Source organism: Epinephelus lanceolatus, chromosome 18, assembly GCF_041903045.1.
Source record: "Epinephelus lanceolatus isolate andai-2023 chromosome 18, ASM4190304v1, whole genome shotgun sequence".
Lineage (NCBI taxonomy): Eukaryota > Metazoa > Chordata > Actinopteri > Perciformes > Serranidae > Epinephelus > Epinephelus lanceolatus.
In genome coordinates this window covers 41,409,415-41,423,517 of record NC_135751.1, presented here as the reverse complement: position 1 = coordinate 41,423,517, position 14,103 = coordinate 41,409,415, and the positions used below count along the sequence as shown (strand labels likewise).

The following is a 14,103-nucleotide window of genomic DNA, read 5'->3' as shown; positions in this document are numbered from 1 at the left end:
GAAGTAAAACCTTTGAGTCACTAATTTTAGCATTTAGTTTAGCAAACTCCGTAATTTTAAGGGCACTGGGGCTGCACCTAACAGTTATTAGGGTTCTAGAAGGGAGCACCCCTCACACAGTGAGTCTGATGCTGCTCAGCGTGCTCTACGAAAAACACACAAGAACCATGACTGGAACACGGAAAGTTTTCTGTAAGGAGAACATGACGGAGCACCTGGAGGAAACCCACGCTGACACGGGGAGAACATGCAAAGTCCACACAGAGTGGTTTCCCACCCTGGGGCTCAAACCAGGAACCCTCTTGCTGTGAGGCGACCGTGCTAACCACTGCAACACCGTGTCACCCTGAATCATACCCCGAAAGTGTTATTCAAATTGACTGATAGGGGGCGCTACAAATGCAAAAAAATATCCTATCCAGCTTTCAACTTTTAAAGGTCCATGCTGGCTTGAACCCCAAAATTGTTGCTTGCAGCTATTTGTCGATTAATCTAACAGTTATTTTTCAATAGGTCGACTGATCTAACAACTAATTTATTTCATAACTATTCATGTTTTATTACTGGATTAATATAACATTTAAAGCGACACTTACCTTTCTGGAAATTTTACGCTTTTCTTTATTTAGGTTAAAAAGCTATTAATAAGCTGATGGCACACTAAAATGTAAGTGAATTCCACCAGAGATCAAAAGTCATAATTTTACCATTATCATATGGTTCTAAGAAAACTCCGACCAATCATTGTGATTGGCCGAGCGTCCTGTCTTCCCCACGTGGAGGGGTCCGACAGACATAACTGCTCGCGTAACAGGGACGCTTATGGGTATAAACTTTTCTCCGTGACAATTTCAGACAAATGCAACCACCTCTTCCACCTCCAGCTGCTCCAACAGGGAAATCAGTTGGCAAAAGAAAGAATATAGGAGAAAAAGCTAACACTGAGAGAGAACTCGATGCTGCAAGAGCCAAAACTCGGGTCAACATCGGCTCTGCTTTCGAGCGATGGCGAAGACTGATGCAGCTTCATCCTGAGACAAAAAGGGACGAGATGGTCGCAGAGTTTCTGCTGGACTGGTATTTTTAGGTTGCCTCTAATGTAACATAGGCTGTAACGTTATATATGACAACACAGCACAGTTGCTAATGGCTAACGTTAGCCTACTGTAGCGTAGCCTCTGAAACATTAACGTTATCTTCCTTGTGCGTTTCCACTTACTAGTAACGTTAACGCTACTATCTAACGTTAGCACTGTGACCTTATTCTAAAACTCATCAGTCATCACTGACTCCGGTTGAGTTTTAAAACTCCGGGGTTGCATTTGTAACGTTACACTCGCTCCCCTTCTGTGTACTTACCGTTACCATGCCAACGCCGAAGTCTATCATAGATGTAATGAGGACGTAATAGAGGAGGCGGGAGTTGTGGATGTTCAAATTTTTTCTAAGTGCTGTGTGAAATGCAGGAAAGGTAAGAGTTGCTTTAGATAACCCCAAATACAAATGACAAAAACTTGGCACATGAATCTTTAAGTGGCCGCGGGCCCCGTTCTGCCGCCGTAGCCGGAGTACTGCGGTATGACGGTAACCACAAAAGCAGTACAGCGGCTCATGTTCACTGCGGTAAGTTACCGTCACCGCGAATGCCGCCCAGCCCTGCCTGTGACACATACATTCATTTAATCACCGTATATCACAGCAGTCATTTCATTGAACTGGAGAATCAGGATTTTTTCTTAGGTACTTGAAACTGAAATGATTGTAACGTGGATTTAGAGATCATTACTGGCAAATGTGTTTTTGCATCAGTGTGGGCCGAGGGAAGGAACATCATGGTCTGTAATGTTAGTTTAGGCTGTTTTCTGACTCGTGCGTGCCTGTAACAGTAAATAGAACATATAAAACAGCTGAATATCAAAGTTAGATGATGCATGTAGAATCATGTGGCGGTGGAGAAAGTTGAAGTGACTCCTACTAACAGAGACGCTCCCTGTGTTGATAACCCTGATGATATCATGCTTGGGTGGGGACAAAAAGTAAACAGGACGTTGCTTTCTGCTGCCAGATGCTTTGGAGTGCTGCAGTTGTTCTCCTGTGAGAAAGAGATGTCATTTTCACTCTGCAGGCGAGGTTTTCAGCTGCACCTCCTTCTGTAGAGGAATCCATGCTTTCACTGCATGCAGCCTACAGTATTGTGCCTCACTGGCGCTTGTTTTGCAAATGGATTAAGTCAGTGAATCGCCCCGCCCCTTAAGGCCTACAGGTTCATGTCAAATACACTGGTGGGGAGTCGGGGGGGCTGCCAGGTTTAGACAATAGGTGGAAGTGCTGTGAAATGCCCCGAAGCCTGAAAGCCACTCTGAAGCTCTGTGACCAGCAGCAGGGGAGCTGCTGAGTTCAACTTTAGACAGGAGGCACAAACAGTCACAGGAGCCAATACTGCCACTGCAGTACCGCAGCTCTGATCTGCTGGGATAGTTTCAACATGTGGTCTGTTTTCTTTTCTCTGTCATATTCGTAATAGGCCAATATCACTGTGAGACGAGCAGACACACACTCTGATAGGCCGAGACAGATGATAATCTCTATGTCGGATCAGAGAAGAGCCGAGGAGCAGGACCGTCTACGACACACTCCTGGAGCTTGTTCAAAAGCTACATTATTGTTATCACAGAAAAAAGTAAAGTACTGGTAAAAGATACTGTTGGGTACCAGTTCAAATGTGAACCAACCCTATGAGCATGACTTTCGCCTTGGGACAGGCATTTTAAGTCATTTTCATATTTGAGTGTTCCCTTTCAATTATCATAGAGTGAAATAAAGGGTGTGTTCCAACTACAGGGGGATCACACTCCTCAGCCTACCCGGTAAGGGTAGGCTGAGGAGTGTGGTAGGAGGCTAAGGGTAGGCCAACCCCAACCATGGGGTTGGTGGCCCCTTGCTAAGGGCCATCCAGTCCCTGTTCCGAAGGAGCATGAGTCTGGTTCAGGTGGCCGGCAGTAGGTCGGACCTGTTCCCGGTGAGAGCTGGACTCCACCAGGGCTGCCCTTTGTCACCGGTTCTGTTTATAACTTTCATGGACAGAATTTCTAGGCGCAGCCGAGGAGTGGAGGGGGTCAGGTTCGGTGACGGGAGGATCTCGTCCCTGCTATTTGCGGATGACGTGGTCCTTCTAGCTCCATCGAACAGTGACCTCCAGCTCTCGCTGGGATGGTTCACAGCTGAGTGTGAAGCGGCTGGGATGAGAATCAGCACCTCCAAGTCTGAGGCCATGGGTGGATTGCCCACTCCAGGTCGGGGGGGGGTCCTTCCTCAGGTGGAGGAGTTTAAGTATCTCGGGATCTTGTTCACGAGTGAGGGTAGGATGGAGCGGAAGATTGACAGGCGGATTGGGGCGGTGTCAGAGGTGATGCAGGCGCTTAACCAGTCCGTTGTGGTGAAGAGGGAGCTGAGCCATAAAGCAAAGCTCTTGATTTACCAGTCGATCTACGTTCCAACCCTCACCTATGGTCACGAGCTCTGGGCAGTGACTGAAAGAATGAGATCGCGAGTACAAGTACAATTAATTTCCTAAAATCTAAGCTCCTTTAAATGCAAGGTCATACTTTCTCACGTTTCCTCCATGTGTCCTCTCTCGCCCCTCAGGTGGTACGATAAATCCTTCTCCATTGTCATTTACAAGAATGGGAAGAGTGGACTGAACGCCGAGCACTCCTGGGCCGATGCACCGACCGTGGCTCACCTTTGGGAGGTGTGTGTGTGTGTGTGTGTGTGTGTGTGTGTTCATTGGCTTTTGTCTCACAAGTGTGTTTGAGCAGTTATCCATCACACTCTGTGACTCACAAGGGAAGAAAGTGAAAGAGTCGGTGCTGCTGGAGTCAGAGACCCATTTCCGAGAAGCGGCTGTGTAGAGGAGAAGTGCTGGATGAGAGAGCAGCACAAATGATTATTACTCTGCAGCTGCTTGACATCATGTTACCACCACGGCTACCACTGCTGCTGCACGACAGCATGAGGAATTCAGGGCCGGCTGATGTGGCTTAGAAACAGTATCTCAATTTTTTTAGGCAGTGCTGCGACGTACAAAACATATCTTGATATTTTCTTTGAATAACTGTTTGATTTAACCCTTTGATGATGAAATCTGAAATTAAATTTAGAGGGAGCACAGCTCGTATGTGACGTTTCAGAGGGCTCTTATTCTGAAAATACACATCAGAATGTCCTGTTATCGTCGAGTGAGACTCTGATGTGGTGCACTGTCATTCTGAAGGCAGATTGTTCTTCAGAAGTTTATTCTTTATCATTCAGTTTGACTAAATACTCACATAGTTGGAATCTCTGAAACACAGTTTGCAGGTGAGAGTTATTTTTTTTTTTAAAAATATCATTAATTTTATTTATCATTTAATATTTGTTCCTTTTGTTTTATTTATTTCAGTGTTTTTATTTATCATTAACTGACTGACTTATTGAATGAATCTAAACTTGCCGATCATGTTCAACAGAAAGTAACTTTTATTTTAAAATCAGTGCTGACACATTCAGAGCAGATTCATGGTGCTGCTACCGTCCACAGCAATTTTTTTTGTAGCTACAAATGCGCCTTTGAGGCAGCGATACCCGTGGCCATCATGTTTTCAGGTTTTTCGTACGTCTGTGTACGTACTAGACTAGATTACAGTTTTTTGGGCCGATACTGATTTCCGATTTGCAGAGTGTTTGGACGGCGGATTGCAATTTCATTTTTTTCAAACCACTTTACAGCACACAAGATATTGCAGTATTTTCTATCTTTGCTTTATTAGAATATTTTAACCAAGATACAGCCAGCTTTTCAATAATCATCTCAAACAAATGAACAAACAAACAAACAAACAGTGACACGGGTTAAGAAACATTTTCCTTTTTGCTCAAATATAACTTCAGGTACAGTATTAAAATAAATAAGTAAAAAAGGCATACATAAATAAAAACATAGATAAATAAAATAAGAATTCTTGGTTTATAGCATTTGTGGGTAATTTCTTGAATAAAAGTAAAAATATCTCCTGTGTAAAATTCACACAGGTCTTCAGGACGCGCCCGCCAGTAAACGTGCGGACACGCGCCTCGTCAGTTTCAAGCAGCACAGTGCAGCAGTGAGAGCTCCGCAGTTCACTTTAACAGTTTCTCCTTCTCTCTTTTCATGTGTGCATGTGAATGATTAAGGTGAGAAGCCGCCCATGTTTCACTACCTCACATCGCCCAAGCCGTGAGTTGCACATACGCATGTGTGTGCTGCTGATGTTACATGATGTCAATCATGCGGCGCGCCGGGAATTTGACCGCCGTTTTAAATCGGCATATTTTAGACTGACCGGCCGGTCGCAGGTCATGGCCGATCACGTGAAAACCAGCCCGATTCAGAGCACTGCTGATTAATCTGTGCAAGTCTAGTACGTACATATATCCCACACTCCTGAATGCGATAGCTGAAGAACGCCTTGAGGGATTTTTTTCAACTTTGGCACAAATGTCCACTTGGACTTACTGATGAACTAATGAGGATTTGGTCGTCAAAGGCCAAAGGTCACTGTGACCTCACAAAAACATGATTTTGGCCATAACTCATTTGATAATAATAAAAAACAGAAAAAATGCGACCAAACTGAACTGTATCGGACTGTTTGGTGGAAATGGGGCTTAAAAGGTGACCAAAAATGACAACCGCATTTTCAGTTTCAGCAGCCTAAAGCTGACGCCTTGTTTCCAGCCTGGAAACCACTTTTAGAAATTCGTGTTGAGCTCTGTGTTTGACTCATTGCCCAGCCCTGAAGTGAGTCATTGTTCCGTGATGCAGTAACTCCAAAACAGATCCCACAAGTAGATATTTGTTTGTTGGACACCTGACAGCGGCACTGAAAAGATTGTGTAACAGCTGCAGTTAAGAGGTCAAATATCTGCATAGTCCTGCAGGTGTTTGTTATTTCAACAATACAAAAAACAGGTGAATAAGATATAAATTGATAATATAATATTACTTTATATGGCACCTTTTGAAACAGTGGGACAATGTGATTCACACATACAAAATAATACATAAAAAAAACATCACTCAAAAAAAAGAAAAAGCAACAACAAACCACATCAATCAGTTACAGAAAGTCGGGCTTATAAAAGTGAGTTTTCATAGTGATGTAACAAAAGTTAGTGAGGTTGCAAGGCAGATTTTAACATTGAAATTGTTAAGTTTTGGGACCCTGACAGCTAAAGTACAGTGTCCCTTGCTTGTTAGTCTAGACTGAGACAGTGATGATTTTGTTGATAAAAACTATGATGACAATTTTTCATCAAACATTGGATTCAAAGATAACACTTAGATTTCTGGCATTGGACTGAACAGAAGGCGCAAAGAAATGTATCATTGAACACTGAAGTGTCCGGTGGCCCAAAGAATATTATTTCAGACTTTTTGTCATGGAGTCGGAGGAAGTTATTTGACATTCAGTACTTGATGTCCTTTAGAATATTTTTAAAAATAAGTCTGTTTGGGGATCCTGGTTTTGTAGACACATAGAGCTGAGTGTCATCAGCATGACAATGGAAAGAAATTTACAGAATAGAAGAGGACCTAATTCAGAGCCTTGTGGTACACCGCAGTGCATAATGGCAGTAGATGATGATAAGTTACCAAGAGTGACTGTAAACTGTCTGAGAGTTAGGAGATGAACCATTTGGGGAAAGTGTCTGCTCCTACAGTGTCCTACTGTGATCAACTGTTGTCAGATCGAGGCTGACACAACATCAGACAGATAATAAAAACAAGCACATAGATGCCTCATTGAATATTTGATGCAGAGAGCGCAGGCGGTGGTCTGCTGAGCGGTGGGATGAAGACAAGAGCTTTGATGACTCATTCTCTGGAGTACATATTTAGCATGTGTCCACTGTTGATGGCGTGGGTGCTCAGTTATGATGGAAAGACCACTGTGTGGGTGTGCTGAAGCGCTAATCGGATCGTGAAACTGTAGCTTAAATGCTACATTATCACACCCACTGCAGTGAAGCTCGTCTGTCTAGGTGGGAGTGGAATTTTCCTGAGGAACTTTTTCCATCAATAGCGAGCACCTACTGCTTCTTGAATTAGTCATTTATTCCATCATCAGTGGTTCAACATGTGAAGAGGCACGCACAGGAAATGTGTGCATGAATGTGTCTGTATGAGAAAGATACTTGAATGATTTTGTGTTGGTGTGTGTTTGGATGTTAATATGAACCTGTTTCCTATCCCTCCAGTTCACTCTGGCCACAGACGCCTTCCAGCTGGGCTACACTGAGGACGGACACTGTAAAGGCGACGTGGACCGCTCACTGCCCCACCCACAGAGACTGGCCTGGGACATTCCCACGGAGGTACACACACTCTGCGACGTGTCTGTTAAAACACTGAGCCCTCACGTCCACATGGACCCCGCACATGCAGTTGTGATCATATCGTTTTTCATATCACATGGGAGCGTTTTCATGCTCTTACCTGCACCTGCCTGTGCGAGCAGGCACACGTCTCAAGAGCTCTCAGGGCTGCCAGTGTTGTTGATTATGTCATGAAACCAACACGCTTGAACAGTGGAGTCGTAGAGTTGTGTGGAGTTATCCCCATTAGACCTTCTTATATACAGCTGTCATCAGACATGTTGTTATGAACATGTGTAAACCTTTACAGGTGGAGTCTGTGATTCCAGTCCAGCATGTTTTGTCAAATTCTATCTGTCTCTTCTGTGTGCACGGAAGAAAATCAGGTGTTCCAACACAGCCTTGGCTCTATCAGTGTGAAACAAATTGGCTTGGACTGAGCCATGACACTATGGTAGAACGTCATGCTCATGCACAGGACAGGGGAAAGACTGTGGGAAAAAGAGAAAGGCAGTTGGAGCGAGAGGAACGTAAAACATCTGTCAGTACATGCTGACATGCTGAAATCCATTTGTTTGATTGGTGACCCGCCTGCACTTCCTCTCACTGCACAAAAATGAAGCCAGAATATCTCAGATAAGGCTCCTGCCGTTTGGAGCCAGAGGCTGCGTGGTAGGGATCTCTGGGTTATCGAGTTCCAGCCCTGTCTGACCAATGACAAGCAGCACCATTGACGGCGGGCACACCAGCTGGCACACACTGCTGTCAATCATGACGTCAGACCTTCTTTTATAGCATCAAAAAATAATAATGAAAACCAAACCAAAAACAAACATCAGTGGTAAGAACTACTGAACATGAGGTGCCACACTTCCGGTATTTTTGTGACTTTTTTAGGAAAAGTTATTCAATAGTCAGTGTTTCATAATGAACATGAAATTGAATTTCCCGTTGAAGAAAAGTTTGTTTGCTGTTATAGTTTTTAGAAAGAAAATTGCAATTGTTGCACCTCTAACTGAGGAGCTGACTCTCCTGAGCCGTTAAAATTTATCTTGATTAAATGCATTGATATAAAGAGTTGGTAGCAGTTATAATAATGATACTTTTATCCTTTGAATGAGAAAACAAAAGCGTCTTTGCTCTCCTGGAGGATGATGAGCGACCGCTTCCTGCACAGAGAGCAATAACATTCCCACGTGCAGGTGTCAGAATACTAGTGAAAAACAAAGTCACATGAAGTTAAAAACACAACTATGGAAAACAATCAAATCAAATCCTTTCACTTACAGACGAGGTTGTTTTTATTCCAGTTTTACTTTCTAATTCATTTCTTATGTCATTATTGATAATGAGGTCAGATGTGCGCCCACAGATTACACATCCCAACAGTCTGAAGTTACTGTGGAACATATTTAACACCACATATACATGCACTGTATGTGGCGCTGAACTCTACAAAACACAATGTGTGATAAAGGCTGTAAAAGCAGTGTATGTAGAAATACAATAGTTTTTCTATTAATGATGCATTTATGAGTCTCATAGTTTTTGCAGATGTGTATTTTGGCTTCTTTCTTTAAGTTTGACTTGACGACCCGCACTGAGAAAAGTGTGAGTAGGAAGAATACAGGACTAACTCCTGTTATTGCCAGTAAGCCACACTAACTGGCACAAACTGGTCTACAGATCCTCAAAGTGCCACAGCTCAGTGTGTTGCTGCTGGTGTCTCCCATTGAAAACATGTGCTGTGAAAGAATCTCACTATATAATGAGGAAAACTCTGTCTGTGTGTGTTCCAGGTTTTTCTCCTCACTGACTTGGTCAATCCATGTGAAATTTGGCACAGTGGTAGAGGGTCATGGGAGGATGCCAATGAAGCAATATTACATCAATTGGCCAAAGGGGGGCGCTATAGCAACCCATTGAAATGTCAAACTTTGAATGGGCATATCTCATGCCCCGTATGTTGTAGAGACATGAAACTTTGCACAGAGATGCCTCTCCTCATGAGGAACACATTTGCCTCAAGAACCCATAACTTCCGCTTATATAGATTTTCCACCATTTTGAATTTTTTGAAAAACACTTCAAATGGATCTCTTCCTAGGAAGTTTGAGCGATCTGCATGAAACTGGGTGAACATAATCTAGGGACCAATATCTAAAGTTCCCTCTTGGCAAAAGTTGGAAAACTTACTAAAACTGAGCTTCTATAAGGCAATTAATATTGCGGAGGGCGTGGCTCATCACATAAAGGTGTATAACATCTCAAGGGTTTCACCCATCACCACGCAACTTTGTAGGCATATGACCACACATAATCTGAGGGGACCCCTCCATTATTGACCCCATCAAACAAAATGGGGGCGCTAGAGAGCTCATTTCTTATCTAGGCCTAACCGCCATATGGATTTTGACTAAACTTGGTAGATATGTAGAACAGGACGCCTCAAGGTGACTGGAGAAATTTAACTCTAATTGGCAACTGGGTGGCGCTATAACAACAGAAAAATGCTTCAAAATGGCTAAAATGCGACCGATCGCTGTGGCTCCCCCTGTGGACCAATGTTGGTGGTGTTTTCTAATGTTTGGTATGACTAAGTCATGGTATGGTATGCTGTACATAATCACGGAAACTGTCAGTGTGTCATTCTGTCAGTCAGTCATTCTGTCTGTCCCACGTTTTTCTACTCACTGACGTGGTCAATCTATGTGAAACTGCACATAGGCATTGAGGACTGGCATAGGTAGAAGGTGACAAAGCTACCAATGGCTATGGACTTGTTTATATGATTTGGAGAAGCAAACTCTTCCTGTGGCAAAGGTGCAAAGGCTTTTGCCTTTTAATCCTTTAAATGTTGACTTAGCCTTTTTTTTTTTTTTTTTTTTTTTTGACTCTACACTGCCAACAGCCGTGGCCAGAGACTTTATGGGTGTGTTCCAAATTGTCCTGTTTACTTCTAGTAGGTACTGCAGCTGACCTTAAAAAGTACCTACTGTTTTATGCACACAGTCAGGACTTCATCATAGTGCTCCCTGAACTTTGACTCTCTCTCTTATATCCGTTACCATGGAGATAATGCCGTTCACTGAGACAGAGGTCAACCTGCAGAGATCTGTGTTGTTATTTTGCAATAAGTAAAAACTGCACACATTGTAGATTCTGACATATTATATCCAGGATAATAAATAAAAAGAGGCTGAACATGTCTCTGTCTTTGTTATTTGATACTTATGCTCCTTTGTTGTTGGTTATATCATTACATTATATATTATTTTATTCAATCAAACAATTAATGTTGCTATTATTACTGCTGTCATTCATCATTGCGACTTCTGACAGTCAATGTGACACACCGTCTGCTGTGCAGATGAACAGCTGGTATTTTTGGCACGCTGCATTTGACAAACTCTGTACTGAGACATACTAAATTTTTCTGGCACACTCTCTAGTACGGTAGTTTGGGGATTTGAACGGTTGGCTGTCCGTCCGTTCATCTGTCCATCATATCCTTGTGAATGCGATATCTTAAGAATGCCTTCAGGGATTTGTTTTTCAAATTTGGCACAACCGTCCAGTTGGACTCAGCGATGGACTGATTAGATTTTGGTGGTTATATGTCAAAAGTCACCTTGCATCCTTCTCATTCTCATGAATACTTTATCTCAACAACACCTTCAGGGAGTTTCTTCGGATTTGGAGCAAACATTTACTTACTGTTTGTACTGAATTTGGTGATCATAGGTCAAAGGTAAAGGTCACTATGACCATTTCCATCTCAACGTGTGAAAGCAGTATCTAAAGAAGGCATTGAGGGAGTTTTCTCAAATTTGGCACAAACATCCACCGGGATTGAACGATGAACTGATTAGAATTGGGATGTCAAAGGTCACTGTGACCTCACAAAAGTCAAGAATTCATACGCTAACTCTGACAAAACGACTTAAAGGACATAACTGTCGTCATACACTTCTGCCCACAAAGGTCGGCACTGACCTCTGTGTTGATGTCCAGGTGCAGCACAAAGTTAGTGATTGCACGGACTGAGCATGCTCCACTTACAAATATAATCTCTGCTTCCACACTCCAGTCACTGCTGGGTTGGAATCACAGCCGCTGCTGCTGCAGTAAGGACAAATTCTTTGTGCATAGGGCGCCCCAACATCGACTCCTAAATACTTTTTCTCAGTATCTAAGTGTTAATAAATCAAATTGGCTGAATCTATGGACAAATGTTGAGTGTGTGCACATTTTAGGGCTGCTACTAATGATTATTTTCGTTGTCAATTTATAGAATGTCAGAAAATAGTGAAAAAATGTAGATCAGTGTTTCCACAAGCCCAAGATGACGTCCTCAAATGTCTTGTTTGGTCTACAACCCGAAGATATTCAGTTAATTGTCATAGAGGAGGAAAGAAACCAGAAGATATTCACATTTAGGAAGCGGGAATCTTTTCATAGCTGCACGCTGGTCGCCTTTCAGTGGAATTCTTTTACGTTACTCTTCTGTTTAAACAGAAAGAGCAGTTGTTGCATATGAACATATTTGCTCATGTGTACAGTGTAAAAAAAGTCTGTGGCTCCTCTCTAAGACAGGACCGTGCTCGACCCTGCTCTGTTATGAAACTGTTTTAAATCTTTGCTCATAACAACAAATCTGTGCACATCCCTGGCAACACGTAGCATGTTAAAATCTGTCTGGGTGTTAGTTTCCCTTTGACTTCATGAGAAACAATTGAAGGATTTGAGACTTCATTTAGACTTCTTCCTCTGGATTCACACACAAGGTGCGGCTCCTGTAAAAACACACAATGAGAGGTGCAGGCGTCCATAAGGAGGTCAGGTTTGATGACAATCAGACCACAGGCTGAGAAGATACAGTGCCCTCCAAAAGTATTGGAACAGTGAGTCCAATTCGTTTACTTTTGTTGTAGACTGAAAACATTTGGGTTTGACATCAAAAGATGAATATGAGACAAGAGATCATTATTTCAGCTTTCATTTCCAGGTATTTACATCTGGATCTGATACACAACTTAGAAGATAGCATTATTTGTAATGGAACACAACATTTTTAGGTGAGCAAAAGTATTGGAACATATAAACTTAAAATAGATTAAAGTGAATGAGACTTAATATTTAGTTGCAAATCCTTTGCTTTCAATAACTGCATCAAGCCTGTGACCCACTGACATCACCAAACTTTTGCATTCTTCTTTTGTGATGCTTTTCCAGGCTTTCACCGCAGTCTCTTTCAGCTGTTGTTTGTTTTGGGGGGTTACTCCCTTCAGTCTCCTCTTCAGCAGGTAAAATGCATGCTCTATTGGGTTTAAGTCTGGAGACTGACTTGGCCAGTCTAAAACCTTCCACTTCTTGCCCCTGATGAACTCCTTTGTTGTTTTGGCAGTGTGTTTTGGGTCGTTATCTTGCTGCATGATGAAGGATCTCCCAATCAGTTTGGTTGCATCTTTCTTTAAATTAGCAGACAAAATGTTTCTGTAGACTTCTGAGTTCATTTTGCTGCTGCCATCATGTGTTACATCATCAATGAAGATGAAAGAGCCCGTCCCAGAAGAAGCCATGCAAGCCCAAGCCATGACATTCCCTCCACCGTGTTTCACAGATGAGCTTGTATGTTTGGGATCATGAGCAGATCCTTTCTTTCTCCAAACTTTCGCCTTTCCATCACTTTGGAAAAAGTTAATCTTTGTCTCATCAGTCCATAAAACTTTTTCCCAGAATTTTTGAGGCTCATCTCTGTACCTTTTGGCAAATTCCAGCCTGGCCTTCCTATTCTTCTTGCTAATGAGTGGTTTGCATCTTCTGGTGTAGCCTCTGTACTTTTGTTCATGAAGTCTTCTGCGAACAGTAGATTGTGATACCTTCACTCCTGCCCTCTGGAGGTTGTTGCTGATGTCACTAACAGTTGTTTTAGGGTCTTTCTTTACAGCTCTCACAATGTTTCTGTCATCAACTGCTGATGTTTTCCTTGGTCTACCTGTTCGACGTCTGTTGCTTAGTACACCAGTGGTTTCTTTCTTCTTCAGGACATTCCAAATGGTTGTACTGGCTATGGCCAATGTTTGTGCAATGGCTCTGATTGATTGTCCATCTTCTCTCAGATTCACAATTGCTTCTTTTTCACCCATAGACAGCTCTCTGGTTTTCATGTTGGTTCCACCTCTAAATGCAGTCTGCACAGGCAAAACCTATCGTACCCAATCTGAAACTGAGCTCAGACATTCAGTGCTATTTATTGTTTGAATAATCAATGTAATTGGGAGACACCTGGGCAACAAAACACACCTGTCAGTCACATGTTCCAATACTTTTGCTCTCATGAAAAATGGGTGGGTTCAAACAAAAGGTGCTATCTTCTAAGTTGTGTATCAGATCCAGATGTAAATACCTGGAAATGAAAGCTGAAATGTTGATCTCTTGTCCCATATTCATCTTTTGATGTCAAACCCAAATATTTTCAGTCTACAACAAAAATAAAGGAATTGGCCTCACTGTTCCAATACTTTTGGAGGGCACTGTATTAAAGATTAATCTCTGACATTTAACCGACTGACAAACCAACTTAGAGTGAATCAGACTCACATCACATATCTCTGTACTGAACACTTCGTACTCTGAGTGCATGAAGTGTGTTCACACTGCATAGTGCAGGAAAATGTAGCGAATTACTGACACGCTCAAAACGAT

The 14,103-nt window shown here is 42.5% G+C and overlaps 1 protein-coding gene across 1 annotated transcript in view; it reads left to right on the top strand.

Moving 5' to 3' along the window:
- Nucleotides 1–14,103, top strand: part of cpt1a2b (carnitine palmitoyltransferase 1A2b) — an 84,809-nt gene that overhangs the window by 45,397 nt on the left and 25,309 nt on the right. The window contains exons 12-13 of the mRNA XM_033644705.2: nt 3,646–3,751; nt 7,279–7,395. Of these exons, the coding sequence (XP_033500596.1) occupies nt 3,646–3,751; nt 7,279–7,395 (223 nt within the window). The remainder of the gene's footprint in view (nt 1–3,645; nt 3,752–7,278; nt 7,396–14,103) is intronic.